The following is a 14,603-nucleotide window of genomic DNA, read 5'->3' on the forward strand; positions in this document are numbered from 1 at the left end:
TGTGTTTTTTCATGGAAAATAGAATCTTTACTGCTTAAATATCTTTACACTCATGTAAATATGAAAGATGACAAAGTTTGTTCTGGGAAGATTCTCTGGTTTACTTTACAGCTTTGGCTTTAACATATTACTAAAAAGAAATTGCTTTCTTGGACCAGCAGTAATGTTGTCTTACATATTTGTCTAATTTATTCTAAACTACAGGCAAAAAAGTTGAGGGAATGGAATGCTATATAGACTGGAAAAGATGGACAGAAGATGGACAGGGAGGGGGACAGGAAAAAAATAAAAAATTAGTGGAATAACCATTTCTTTCCAAGGAACTGAATTCTAAGTGTTTTAAAGAGGACTTTGCAGATCTTCTGTTTTGGAGTCTAGTTTGGTGAAATACTAAATGTCACAGCTGATAGAGGATTTCCAGAGAGATATAAGGATGACAGACTGCAAAGGTTTCTGATTAATACAGCTAAACTTTCAACAGGCACCAGGTGGCAGGACGGTTCTTGCTGGTTGGAGCTGCCCTAGTTACCTGAGCAACTGCCTTTCTGGCCTTCTCCTCCCCATCCAAGGGAGTTTGTCCATGGGAAGACATCAGGCAGGTCACTGACAGCTCTTAAGCTCCCTGGACAGCTGATTCCTGGACAGCCCAGCTCTCTCATGCTCCATATCAGTGCTCAGAAGCACAAGTCTCGGGGTCCAGAAGGCTGGGAGCAAATAAGAAACTTCCGATCTTAGTCTCACAACATTTTTTTTTCTCCCAACAAATGCTGTCTGGCTTTTTTATTTTTAATTTATTTTTTAATTCTTTTTTCACAAATATACTTGAAGGAGAGTTGACATGACCATGATGAGAGATACCTACCACAGCTTTCCAGCATGCTTCACAGAACTTAATCAGAGTCTGTATCACCTCTTTCCCCCAAGGGTTCCTATGTGTCTCTCTGTGATATTATGCCATCACCATTAAATGGATGACTTAATATTTCTCTAATTTTAGTTGAAGAAAAATAAAAAAAGAAAAAAGGAATTAGCATCTCTTTAGATTTTATAAAACAACAACACAGCATTTATTTTTTTTTTGGTACCTCAAACACAGATCCCTAATGGCCTGTGCAAAAGTCTGTGCAGCCATGGTGAGACTTTTGAGCAGCTTGTTCTGCCTATTCTGGAAATGTAAGTCCCATGCAGTGTCTCCTTCAGATTGAGGGGCAAGCGGATGCCGGGGTTCAGCTCTTAGGTCATCAAGGTTTCCAGTCTGGAGATCTGACTCAGTGTACCTGAGCTCCCTTCTCGCTTATGAACCTCCCATCCCCAGACACCCTGGTGCTGGGAAGCTGGTGAGGGGAGCAAGGTATTTCTGCTGTAGAGCATGGAAATATGGACCTGAATTGGGAAGTGCATGTTCCTGAGTCGTAACGTCGGGCATGACCCACAGAGACCTAGAGAGCACAGTGAACTTAACGTCCAGATAGCACCACTTTTTTTGCAGAGGACATTTTTGACACTTTCTGGTTTTTTGTCTTCTTTTCTTTCACTTTGCCTTACACTATCAGCACCACAAAACCATGTAATAAAAATGTAATAAAGGCAAAGAATTTTGCTTTCTCCAGTAGGAATTATCTGACTTACAGATGTATGACATGATCCAGAAAATTTGTGAATATACCCAAAGAAGAGTTTCCTGATGGAATCTTTCAGACAGTAGTTCTCTCCTTTGAATAACAAATGCAGTCTTAAAAAGCTACAGAAGCAACACAGAGACACACACACATCCATGCATACCTTTGCAAGTATAGAGCACATATATATATATCTATAGCTATTATTTATCTATTATCTATTATATATCTATTATTATCTATTTATATATCTATAAAATACACACACAAGTTCAGATTTATTCTGGTATATGGCTATGGATTGCATTCCAACTGACTGAATATGACAGGAAAATTCCAGCTGAATTAAATGGAGGCTAGTTTTGTCCATGTATTTGTACACAACAGAAGATACGTGTACACATAAGACAAATATATTTCAGGATTAAAATCTGTATCTATGAGTGAAGGTTTCATTCATATGTGGGCATATATCAGCTAAGTAGTGATGGCTCAATCATATTATTTTGTTAGGCAAAAATAGAATTTTCAATAACTTCTTAGAGTGATAGCATTTTAAGTATATTCTTACTGTCCATTTATATACTAGCTTCACGAAAAGCAAATAAATTGAGTTAGAGGTAATGCATATGCTGTTTACATATATAATCCCTTCTCTTTTTGCTCTTTTCACACAGAGATTAAAAGACTTGAAACAAAGGGAATTTGCTCGAAACGTGGCTTCAAAGTCATGGAAAGATGAGAAGAAACAAGAAAAAGCACTCAAGCGGCTCCACCAGCTCGCAGAGTTACGGAAACAGTCAGAATGGCAAGTATTTAAAACTCATATTACATTTTAATGCCCACTTTCCTCAATCCCAGAAGAAATCTCCAAATTTTTACTCCTACACTCTGTAATGGACAGAGACTGCAAATATTGTAACCTGCTTTCAGCTATCCCCAACTCCTAATGTTCCTGTTCTGTTGACCATAAAATTGAAAGTCTCTGAATTAATTACATGCTATTTGAAGGTTTGTGTTTTTCTCTCCTGTAACCAGTTAATCTAATCTCTTCTGAACTGAGTGGTTTGGAGATGATTTTATATCACCATTTTACCTTATTAAAACTGACCCGTGTAGATTAGTATAACTGTCTTATCATTTTATAGTAAGCTAACATGAGAGGAAAGCCACCCTTTTAGCACTGGTCTGCTGGTGCCTGATCTTTGAATCATTTTCATTATTTTCAATATGCTGAGATTATTCTCACAGTTTCTGTGTACACTAATGGAAATATTATTAAGTGAATGGAAAATAAGTAATTAACTCAGTTAAGTTTACCCAGTACTTTTAGTTCTATTGATGCATATCAAGATACAGTATGAAGTTTACACTAATAAAGCCTTACATTTGAGAAATCTCCTTTGTTTAATGACACTGAATGCTTCAGTAAAATAGATTGCTACCAGACCAATTGTTTATGTTAATCTATGACCATGATGAGTTAAGTAGATAATTAAACTGGCATCCTTTTTAATTCATATCAACTTTACAGTACCCTAGAAATAATAACATTGAGAGTTTATTATACACTCATTTTGGCCAATGTAATTGCTTTTAAGTAATCTGCTGAAATATAACAGTTTAGTGTTAATGTATCACTTTTATGGTTACAACTCCATTTTCATACAGATCTACTGAAAGAAATGTAACTGCCTGTGGAAAGATGCCTTTTTGTCAATGTATTTGAATATGTAGTTTTAGATTTAGACTGATAAGATCAGTAGTAAAAAATCAGATCCGAATGAGACAGGAAGGGAACAACTGGGTCTGCTTATAGAAAGAGCTACAAGTCCCGTATCCCTTACAGAAAGCCTGGAAATACAGCACGCACTATTCCTGTTGGTAATGACAGATGAGTTCAGGGATGGCTGAGATGTGCAATCTTGGCTGTTGTCCAGGCAAGACAGAAAGTCAGCCTCGCTAGGCAAAAGTTTGTGCACAGACACAACTGTTATTGTCCCTCAATACTGTGTCTCAGGTTCCATCAGGGTTCTTTACAACAAGCTAATACAATCTGACAACAAAATTACTGTTAATCTGGTGCACAGAAAAACTGGGGAGAGAAAAAAAAATTATTTTGCTATTCCAAGGAGACTTTCAAAGAGATCTCTATATATGCTTTCTACAAGACAGAATTCCTTCCTGATATACAAATAGGGATGGATTTGTATCTTCTGATGCTAAGTTTGTGGCAAATGCAAATGTATTCTCAGAAATGCATATATATTCTCTTACTCTGAGGTGACCCTACCCCAGGGAGTCTTTATGTTGTTCCCACTGCTGGAGATCAATGCCTTTTTATAGCACCTATAAAACATGCTAGCCTGTTTATAGATAACTGCTATGCAGATCTGGCAGTTGTATTTTACTTAGTTTTTTTAAATATTTTCTAATTTTTAATCAAACTCTTTACTGAAGCTGCTTCCAAAATTGTTTCATGTAAGTGTATTGTAGGCTTTGACAGCAAATGTAGATAATTTATCTAATGAAATGTATGTTTAAAATATTACTTGGAATAACATTTTTTGGTGGCTATGTACATATCGTCTCTAATGGAAAAAGACAGTGGTCATTCCAGTCATTCCATTCATTTAAACATAGATTGCAAACAAACAACAATTCATCATGTTTGTTAAGTTCTCCTTAGAATACATTGATTTTATTATTTTTTTTAAGTGCAAGAAAAGTAAACCCCAGATTAAAAATCTGAGAGTTTTGGGGAAGAAGAAAAATGTAATTAATTGAAGTAAAGTACAGGAAGAGAAAGTACAACAAAGAAAGCCAAATGGTGGTTGATAATGAGAGTGCTGATGTTGCCATTAATATTGATGGAAATCCACCTTGCATCCGTTCTCCCACCAATGTTTAGAGATAGTATTAGCATTAATATCTCTGAATATTTCACAAAATCCTTTATTGTGGAATAATATAAAGGTAAAATAAAATTTTCTCTTTAACCTACACACACACAAAGCAAGCAGAATACTGCCTTTTCTGCTACAGAGGCTGATTCTGCAGATGCTATGGGTGGAAGTGTCTTATGAGTGGCACTCTTTTACCAAACACGTATTGCCAAATGTGTGTTCTATTTTAACTTGGTTACTTAATTAATACAACCATATTTTTATTTATTTTCTTACAGCATCACTGGAAATGGACCAATGCTTAAAGCCCCCAGATTAGTCATGGAAAAGCAGCAGTCGCCAGATGGAGTTTTCCTATACAAGGGTGGCATGGTCACAGCTGGTTCTCAAAGCACCACTGCAAGTGAAGGACAAGGTTTCTCCAGCAGTATACTAGAGAAACAGCAGCTTATCATAAGCAGGCACCATTCACCTACTAAAAGATGCCACGTGCTTCAAAATCAAGTCTCACAAGTGTTCCCAGATAGCACCAATGCTTCTCAAAGGGCAGGGGTGTCTTTCTCATTTTCTAAAAAAGTCCCTTTGAAGCTTGAGTCCTCAGCATCAGTCTTCAGTGAGAACTCTGAAGAAGGAAATGATTGTACTGAATCCCCCAACCATAAAACAAAGCAAGTTCTTGAGGGCTGTCGTTCTGGCACACTTTTGGAAGAGGATATAAAAACAGGCCTGGATAAAGAACCACCTATTCCACAAGACCAAGTGGATTTGGATAACGGTGCATCAAGTCATGGAGCTGTGAAACTTAAAATGCTAAAAGAAAATGATAAAAGTAGTGATAGAGAAATAGAAGAAAAGGTCAGTGTTCATCCTTCATTTTCCAAAATCAAAATACAGCTTTCAAATTTGGATTTTTCAGGTTCACTTAGAGAAGCAGATCAAGAGAGTAAACTGAATGAGTCTGAGCAATTGTTGGAAACTCTCATTTCACCTTCATGCCAAGCTAACAGTTTTTGCATACAGCCAAACACCTACAAGCACAGCAATGCCGAACTGTCTAACAAGTTACCTGAGCTCCCACAACAGCCAGTGCCTGAGCTGACATTTTCAAGCAACATTAATGACAGTCCTGGGGTGGTAAAGAGGGAAAGATATTTGGAGGTTTCAGAAACTACAAATGGAAATACAGAATCGCTTTCTAGGGAGACTGTGGTTAAAGAGGCTAAGCCCCAGGAACTGCCTTTCCTCCATGTAGTGAGCAAAGATGGCAGCACTGCTCTGCAGTGGCCCACAGAATTACTTTTGTTTACAAAAACTGAGCCCTGTATTTCATATGGCTGTAATCCATTGTATTTTGACTTCAGACTCTCTTTAAATCACAGAGATGGTAAACAGCATGAAACAAACAAAGAAGGCTGTAAAGACTACTCTATAAATAAGACTGCAGATGAAAATGAAGCCTCAGGTTTAATAAAACACAAGCAAATGTCAAATGAACAAGATAATCAGTTGTTGAAACCAAAGAAGATGAAAGGTTCCCTAAATCCAAGAAAGGCCAAGCAAAAAGCTGAGTCAGACATAGGGAAAGAAATGAACAAAAATGGTCGAAAATATATTTCAGATTATTTGAATGAAAATATACCTAAAGTGCCTGCTTACCTTGATGTCTCACGAAAGGATTATATGACAGAAAAAGGTCTTCATACAACACCACAGAAAAGATCTTTAAAGCATCATTTCCATAGCTGTGAAAGAAAAAAACAGAGCATTAGAAATGAAAGCATTTCCTTTTCTGCTTTTATGTCTAGGATTAAAAAGACTAAAGCTGCAAAATGTCATTTAATTTATTCTGAAGAAACTCATGAAAACCAAAATGACTGCAAATCCATTCAAGATGTGGCCAGCTGCAGTAGTGACATAAGTGACAGTGGAAAAGATTCTAGTGGAAGTTTCCTTAGTTATAAATCTGGTTCGAACAGCAGGTATTCAGAAAATGAAGAAAGTGGAAGTTTTACAAGATGCTGGAGATTTCCATCTCCTCAAAAGTCCTCCTCTGACAGACATTCCAGCTATTCTGACACTTCGGTTAGCAGTACAAGTAGCTACGTGAGCAGTTCCTCTAGTCCCACATCAAACAATCACAGCAGAAATCATTTGCTTTTTTGTTGCAAAAGGAAAAGCAAGACAGCTGAAAGGCACAAATGTAAACACAGAAAGCACAACTGTATTTTTACTTCTGATGATGCATATGATAATTATCTTTGCCATGTTAGAAGTCACAGAAGTAGAAACTGCACACAGAGGGGCACAATTAAATATCAAAGATGTTCAAGACATAAAGTTTTACACCACAGAGATAGATCTAAACACAGCAGATGTAGACACCAGCATTTTGGCAGAGTGAATAGTAGAAGTAGAAGCTACAATGGCTCCAAAAGTTCTCCCACCACAGAATCAAGAAGCAGCGAGAGCTCATCTAGAAGCAGAATATCAAGAGGTAGTAGTGCAGGGTCCTTCTCAAAAGAGACTGATAACTGTGAGAATAAAACAAAAGAGGATGCAGAAAGAGATTCTAACACCAAAAGAGGAAATGATGGAACTACACATTATGAATCTCTGAATGTAAACAGCCAGATGAAAAACTTTGCTACCTGCTCTTCTGAAACGTTGGCAAAAGACATATGTGGAAAAAGAAAGTCACTGACAGCCAAGTTATTGTTGGAAAGAGTGCAGTCCAAGAAAACCCAAGAACAAATGCATGATTCTGAAAGATTTTCAAACATTTGTGGTATGGAATTAAAGGATCTTTCACAAAGTCACTTTGCGGTTCAGTTTTCATCATCGGTAGGTGATACAGCAATGTTACCTTTGCCAGAGAAACTGCTAAGCACAGGTAAAAATGACATAGGGCAAAATGAAAGTCCATTGGAAGGCAGTATGAAAAGAAACAAATCTGAAGCTTCAGAGATAACCAATGTTGCTCATTCAATGGGGACTGATTATGATCATTGTCTTTTTAAAGACATCATTCAAATAGGAACAGGCTATCAGAGCCCGAGCGTAAAAAGGAGCACAGCAATAAAGGAACAATCCAATCTCTTCATTAATGAAGTACAACCCTTTATACAAAGCTGTGACCCAGTACCAAATGATTTCCCTGGTGCTTTTTCCTCTAAAAGATATTCTGTTGTTGCTAATTCAACAGAGACCAAAGAAGAACTACATGATGTAAACATGGACTTGAACCAGGCAGAAGGCAGTTCAGACTCTCTTTGTGACAATGCTATGCAGAACTACAATGACACAGTAAATGAACTAGAAGTGTACACTAAATCCATCTCCCCTCCTTTAACACAGCAGCCTATAACATTCTCACCAGAAGAAGTAGACAAATATAGGTTGCTGCAGCTGCAAGCCCAGCAGCATATGCAGAAACAACTTCTGGCAAAACACCTGAAAGTTTTGCCTGCCCCAGGACCAGCTGCCTTCTCTGCAACACCAGCAGTTCCCACCATCCCTGTTCAGCAGCATGCTACTGTCACCACCATCCACCATACACTGCTGCAACGCTTTGCTCTCTCAGCATCTGTACATCCCCATGGCAGCCATCTCTCCCTGGCACACCTCCATCCCCTCTCTCAGGCACATTTCACCCCTATATCACTTTCTCCATTAACACCAACCCTCATTCCTGCCCACCCTGCTCTGCTGGCAGGACACCCGTTGCACTTTGTCTCCACCACCCCTACTCACCCTTCCCCACTGAACTTCCCCATACTGCCACATGCTGCGTACATCCCAGCCTTATTTACACCACACCTGAATGCAGCCACACCTCCTGCTATGCATCCAAATCCCATTGTTCATCCGTTATTCCAAGGTCAAGATTCCCATCATCATTCTTGCTCTAGCCAGACCCAACAGTTACCTACAATAAAAGAAATTTTTGGTGTTTCTAGTTATTTAAACTAGCCCAAACAATTGCACCATGGCTCCAGAAACAAATTTAAAGAAAAAAGATATCCAGTGTTCAATCACGTATCCGAGGGGAAATCTACTGTTTTGCTGTACAAAATGGCAAATATTTTAAAGTACAAGTGTTGTCTGACTGCATATGAATGTTGATTAGTTTCTCATATCACAGTAAAGAAGCAATTTTAAAGCCTGTCCTGATACCATCACAAGAAATACAGGGTCCAGCTAATGTCATGTTGCAGAAAGTTTAGAAAGAACAGCCTGAAGTGAAGCCTGTGACTGTCTGTAGGAAGAGGACCACAGCACTCAGGCACAACAGACAAAGAACGTCAACAATGACAGGTGATTTAAAGTAACACAATTTAAGGTAGTGCAATCTTGACACACCTCAAAAGCTTGCTTTTATGAGCATGTAAATGCAATGCTTGATCTGTGTAAGGCCTTTCAGAATGAGCCAAAAAGATAAACCTTGGGACCACAAGTACCTTGTTCTGTTTCCCAGCCATAATTTGGAGAGCCTCATAGTGGTAGGCGATGAGTTGACATTGGAAGAACAGGGTCATCGCAACATCTCAAAGTTACTTTAGTGATTTTATCACTGGGATATGTTGCTTGGACAGTGTAAAGGGACTATAGTCTGGCCACAAATTCATAAAAAAAATACCCCCTTATTGTAGGGGGTTCTTTGCTGGCACAGACTGCTAAATTTTTCCCCCAGCCAAGCTTCCGAGAAGGCAGGAGAAGGAAAGTGATGAAACCAAGATCTTTGGCATTGCCTGCTGTGGCTGTTGCACAAGGTATGTCAGGGGTGGGGTGCAGCAGCCCAGAGTTGCAATTCAGATAGTGCAGGCCTTGAACCTTGGAGGTCACTGGCCCTCAAAGTAACTCTTCTTTCTTGCCAACAAAGCTCTGACGTGTTGGGGAGAGTCTTGCCCAAAGTACATGCAAATATATTTCACCCTTTTCACAAATAACATAAACAACTGGCTGGTTTTATAAAATCATGATGAAATTCATAAAAATACAGAAGTAGAATTCTGAGCAGAAACTGGCTTTCCAGGTCATGTCTCATGAAAAACCATGTCACAGTTCTCATAAGTACAGGGTGTACTGAATCTAAGCAAACATGCGAAGTCTCTAGCATGGCTTCCCAAACTGAACTTGCAAACTGAAGTCTTGCATCTGTCTAACTTTCAGGGTAATGTGTAGTTGAAATCTCTAAAAATAAGTGTGTTTCTGAAAATAGGTGAGGGCTTCGGCATCTCTTTGAATGGTATACTTTGGATATTTTTATAATATTACTAACTCGACATGGGATATTTAGCAAGAAATTAAGATCATGATTGTGGCTAGACTATATAATTGGACAGTGAAGTGTCTGGCAGAGAATACCTGTTTATTTGGATTTGAAACATCTGAAATAATTTCATTTGCAATGATGTAGTGCACAATTACTAATATATATTTCAGAACTGATATAAAGCACATTGAAAATGTTTGGAGGATTTTATTCCATTATATCCAGCTATCTGAAGAAGTTGAGAATTGCAATTAGGCTGATTATTTAAAATACAACTTAGGACCAATTTTCTAACTTAGTTTTAATCAAATTAGATTGATCCATTGCAGTAAAATGGAAGTGTTTTAATTTCTAAAAGCAGCTGCTTCAGCATAAACTGGTATTATGCCAAATTTTTTGAATGTATTTACAAATTGTGATAGCTTACTTTGTAGTTGATTTTCAAAGTCAAAGTTTCTTTGGTTGCTTAACATTTTAGCCATCAAAGAAAAACAGTTAGAAAAAAAAATCTGGAGACTAAGTAGAAGCAAAATACTTTGTAATGAAAAAGAGGTTGGTGAAACCAGATCCCATCAAATGTCTTTTGGTTGCATTCCCAGCTGATTTATTCATTTCATTAACAAAATGGGTTCATGATATTTTGGAGTTAATTATCTTTATGGTTTAATTTTTCTTAGTTTAGTTGTAGGGATTTTTTTTTTTAAATTTAAAATTATTGCTTCATAATTAAGGAAGTCAGTTATGTTTGTTTTTTTTTTTTTTTTTTTTTTAAGATTTTAAAAATAAATATCTCCATGGTTTTAAAATTCTACTTTTTATTTTTTACTGGAAATGTTCCTCAAATCAGATCTGAATTTACATATAATTTATGTACTTCTGAAATTTATTTTCTGTGAATCAAATATATTTCACTGAATGCAACTTATCAGCTCTGAAAATTAGTACTTGGTATCTCAGACTGAATTCCTTCTCTCAGAGGTTCATTTGTAAAAAATAGTTATAATTCTGTACAAAGAGTGTGAATTGTATATTTAAAAAGAGCAAGTCAACCTGTGCTCTAGAAGAAGCTGACTGACTTGCACAGCCCCTACCACTAGTTCAGGGCTAATACCAACCTCAAAGATTTATTTCAAGACAGAAAAATTTTTAAATTTGCTGTCACAATTTCGCTCCCATTCAAGATAAACCAACATTTTTTATTGTCTGTACTAGTTCTCTTGGATCATAAACGGTTAACACTGATAGGAAAAACAGTGATAAGGAAATCAGACTGTTCTCATATTTAATATATATGCACCTATTTTTCATCATTTTTTTTGCAGATAACATTACTATTGTAGAAATTCCCACAGCAAAAAAACTCATCAAATGAAACTTAACAACATCCTAATAAGTAGATCATTTATGGGAAGCATACACATTACCCTTAATGCATGTACAATACAATGGGATTCTAGGAAGGAACCAAATCATAGGATATTCACTCATCATTGTGTATCCTGACAAGGATGATCTGGAAAGGCAAATGAATAGGCAATAAAAATTAAACTTAATTCATGGAACAATAGGAATTAGGATTTTGATAGACGTAGAAGGGGGGAAAAAAAAGAGATTAAGAAGTGACTGAAACAACACAATAGTAAAACAGCAGTCATTGACTATCAATGAAGAGAATGTCCAATAGAGTTCCTAGTACACAGAAGGGATTTTCTTGGAGAAATGTAATAAAATTATCAGCACAGCTGAGATGATGTATTTGCTCTACTTGCTGCCATTTTATTTTTCATCAGTAATATTCTTTAAATATGCATCATGTTTATTATTAAAAGCATAACTGGGCCTGATGGATGGAGCCATGATACAATTCTGATTTTAGTTATACTAAGAATCCTTGTGGCAGAGATATATACACTCAAAGTTAAATAACTGTTTTAGCTTGATTGTATATTCTTCATCCATAATCCAAGGAAATAGGTCATCCATGCTGTAAAATTCCAATAATTAAGTTTCTTGAGTTTCACAATGATGACAGTTTTTTGTTGTTGTTGTTGTTTGTTTGTTTGTTTGTTTGTTTTTTTCCCATAACTGAGGCACTTTTGGAATACATTTAATATGTATATTTGTTGTTCAAATTTGCATTAAAATGTCATTTGACCAGATTGATTTTAAAAGTGTTAAGTTTATATTTAAAACTGGATAATACTCTGGCTAGTAAAATATGTAAACTAGTAATTTTGTTTTGTATTCTCTGTATAAAGTGTTTTATATTATACAATAGCTAAGTGAATTGCACTATTGTACATGCAATGCGGCTTTTTTTTTAGGTTATTCAAAGAATTCCTGGGAATGTAGTTTAATGCAATAATATTTTTTTTCCAATAAAATGGCTTACTGGTATAAAGAGTGTCAGTCATGTATTTTTAATGTAAAGCATACCAAAAGGCAGCAACATAATAAAATGCAGAATGATGCAAACATATTCTGTATTTTAATCTGCAAAATTAAAATGCATTTAATTTATCCCTGTGGCTATAATCCTGAAATTTCTTAGAATGTTTCCTAAAGATTTTAGTATGTGTTACAAAAGTGGGTTGTTTAAATGGAAGTGAAAATAAATATTCCTTTAAAAAATGATTTTATCTATGTGTTTTTTACAAGCACTTGTAATGGAACATCTCCCTCGATATTTTTATACACTAATCAGTTTAGAATTACACTCATAACTCACTTGTCAGGTTCCCCAAATAATGCATTTGAGTTATAATTCTTATTGGTTGTGTAGAAGGTCCTTTGGTAAAGACGCTAACAGTAGGATCCCAGAAACTACTATATTCTTTATTCAATTTTTAAGCATTCTTTAAAACTTACCTTTGTCGTTAAAACTATCTTCTGTTTAATCCGTGATTTCCATTTCACTGTGTATTTTCTCAGCTTGTTTATTGTATATTTTTTCTTCTATCCTTCATTTATATTATATGCTCTCTGATGGAAGAATTTGGGTCTTCTCATATAGTTACTAGTTTTGGAGCCCCCATCTGCTGTTGTTTTACTAGTAATAATTTTAAGACTCGTTATAGCCATCAGTAGATAGTTTCAGAAGTTTCATGTCTCCAGGTAAGCGTAAAGGTTGAGGTAATGGAAAATCATGAGTCTGGATGGGTATATACAATAGATATAACTCTGTATTTTGATTGTTATGTGGCAGATGTCATATTCCTTGAGGTCTGTTAGTGTAGCTAGAAATAACTTAGCTAACATCTGGGACAAAATTAATCTATGATACAGTTCCAGCTTATGACTCAGACATTCAATAAAATCTTGAAATCACAGCAAATCAACATTAACAGTATTAACTGTTACAACAGGTTTCTTGTTGAGATCAGATTTCATCTGCCTGTTGCTGAAAAAAACAAACAAACAAACAAAAAAAAACTGATACTGCTTTTGAGTAGGATATGATATGTGAAGAAACAAAGTTATTCACACCTTATTTGTGGTCAAGCTAGCTACTTTTCCCAAATGGCAATGTGCATACTCATTCAACTATATAAAAAAAATAAAAATACTTGTTGATACTTAGGTCTAAGTTTATCTTCAAGACAATCCTTTTGCTTCCATTAGTTAAAATGTTGTCACAACACTGAGCCCAGCCTTTGCAAGACCCAGACACTGCCTCCACTCAACAGGATGTCATTCAGGGGATGAGATTGTTCTTAGAGATCCTATCCTTTCATAGTCTCTGCTCAGATAGGAAGTCTCCCTGCCCTCTGAAAACTTCCTGCAAGCCCAAGTGGAGTTCTTAGTACTTCTGCCATCATAGTGCTTAGTACCACAGCTAAAATGCATTCAGTCCTTGGACACCAGCTAGGCAGTGCTACCACCTGGCCAGGCCAAATACAAATTGAAAGATTTAAAAATGTCTTATCTTCTCGGGCTATAAACAACCCACATATGGTGCAGGCACACAACACTGATTGAAAAATGTTCCATCCCCTCCTTGGTCACCAGGCACAGGTTTCAAACTGCACATTGCAATGTTTTTCCCTGCCCTGCCCTGCCCTGCCCTGCCCTGCCCGTCCTTCTCCCTTCTCTCTTCTCTTTCTCTCTTCTCCCTTCTCCATTCTTACTCTCTTCTCTCTTCTCTCAAGTCCCTACAGTGTTCCAATTCACTGTTTAGTTCCATGATCACTCACATCAGCAGAGCTGTAGAAGAGAATGGGACTGAGCCAGAATGGTGGAAGAAAGGAGAGCAGCACAAGAAGGGAGGCTGGAAAATTATTAGACCTATTTTCTTCATAGGTGATGTTTGAATACGCGTGTCCCCATGCAATATCAGCAAAATCATTCCTTCGCTCTGGTGGGAAGTCTTTCACTTCAGTGATTAACCTTATTATGTAAATATAGGCATCTTAATATAAACTTTATATAGACATAAAGAATCACTGGGAGTGAAGCTCATTATATTGCTCCTTCTAGAAACTCAGTACAATGATAATAATGTGTGAGGGGATAACAGGGAATCTGCAGGTCAGTGAACTGACTTATTGAGACTGGGGAACGTTGATGTGATGTGCTTGAAGCCCCAGGGCTAAGAAGAATTAACTTATGAACATTTCAGGACAAATACTCTCTATCTGTAGCTCTGTCAGTCTCAGCCTTAACTCAACACTCAATTCATCTATACATGTGTAGCAGTTTTACAATACTTCTAATTATAATTCAATAAACACATTGTTTTCTTCACCAGAAAACACAGAAGAACATAAATAGCCAATTGCAGAAATTATAGGCAGAAATAAATCTGCA

The 14,603-nt window shown here is 36.7% G+C and overlaps 1 protein-coding gene across 2 annotated transcripts in view; it reads left to right on the plus strand.

The window, feature by feature from the left end:
* Positions 1-10,569, plus strand: part of ZNF804B (zinc finger protein 804B) — a 235,734-nt gene extending 225,165 nt beyond the window's left edge. For both annotated transcript variants that reach the window (XM_080582452.1, XM_080582451.1), the window contains exons 3-4: positions 2,297-2,427; positions 4,804-10,569. In XM_080582452.1, the coding sequence (XP_080438578.1) occupies positions 2,297-2,427; positions 4,804-8,494 (3,822 nt within the window). In that variant the 3' untranslated portion in view covers positions 8,495-10,569. The remainder of the gene's footprint in view (positions 1-2,296; positions 2,428-4,803) is intronic.
* Positions 10,570-14,603: the final 4,034 nt, after the last annotated feature.

Source organism: Anser brachyrhynchus, assembly GCF_964034855.1.
Source record: "Anser brachyrhynchus genome assembly, chromosome: 2".
Lineage (NCBI taxonomy): Eukaryota > Metazoa > Chordata > Aves > Anseriformes > Anatidae > Anser > Anser brachyrhynchus.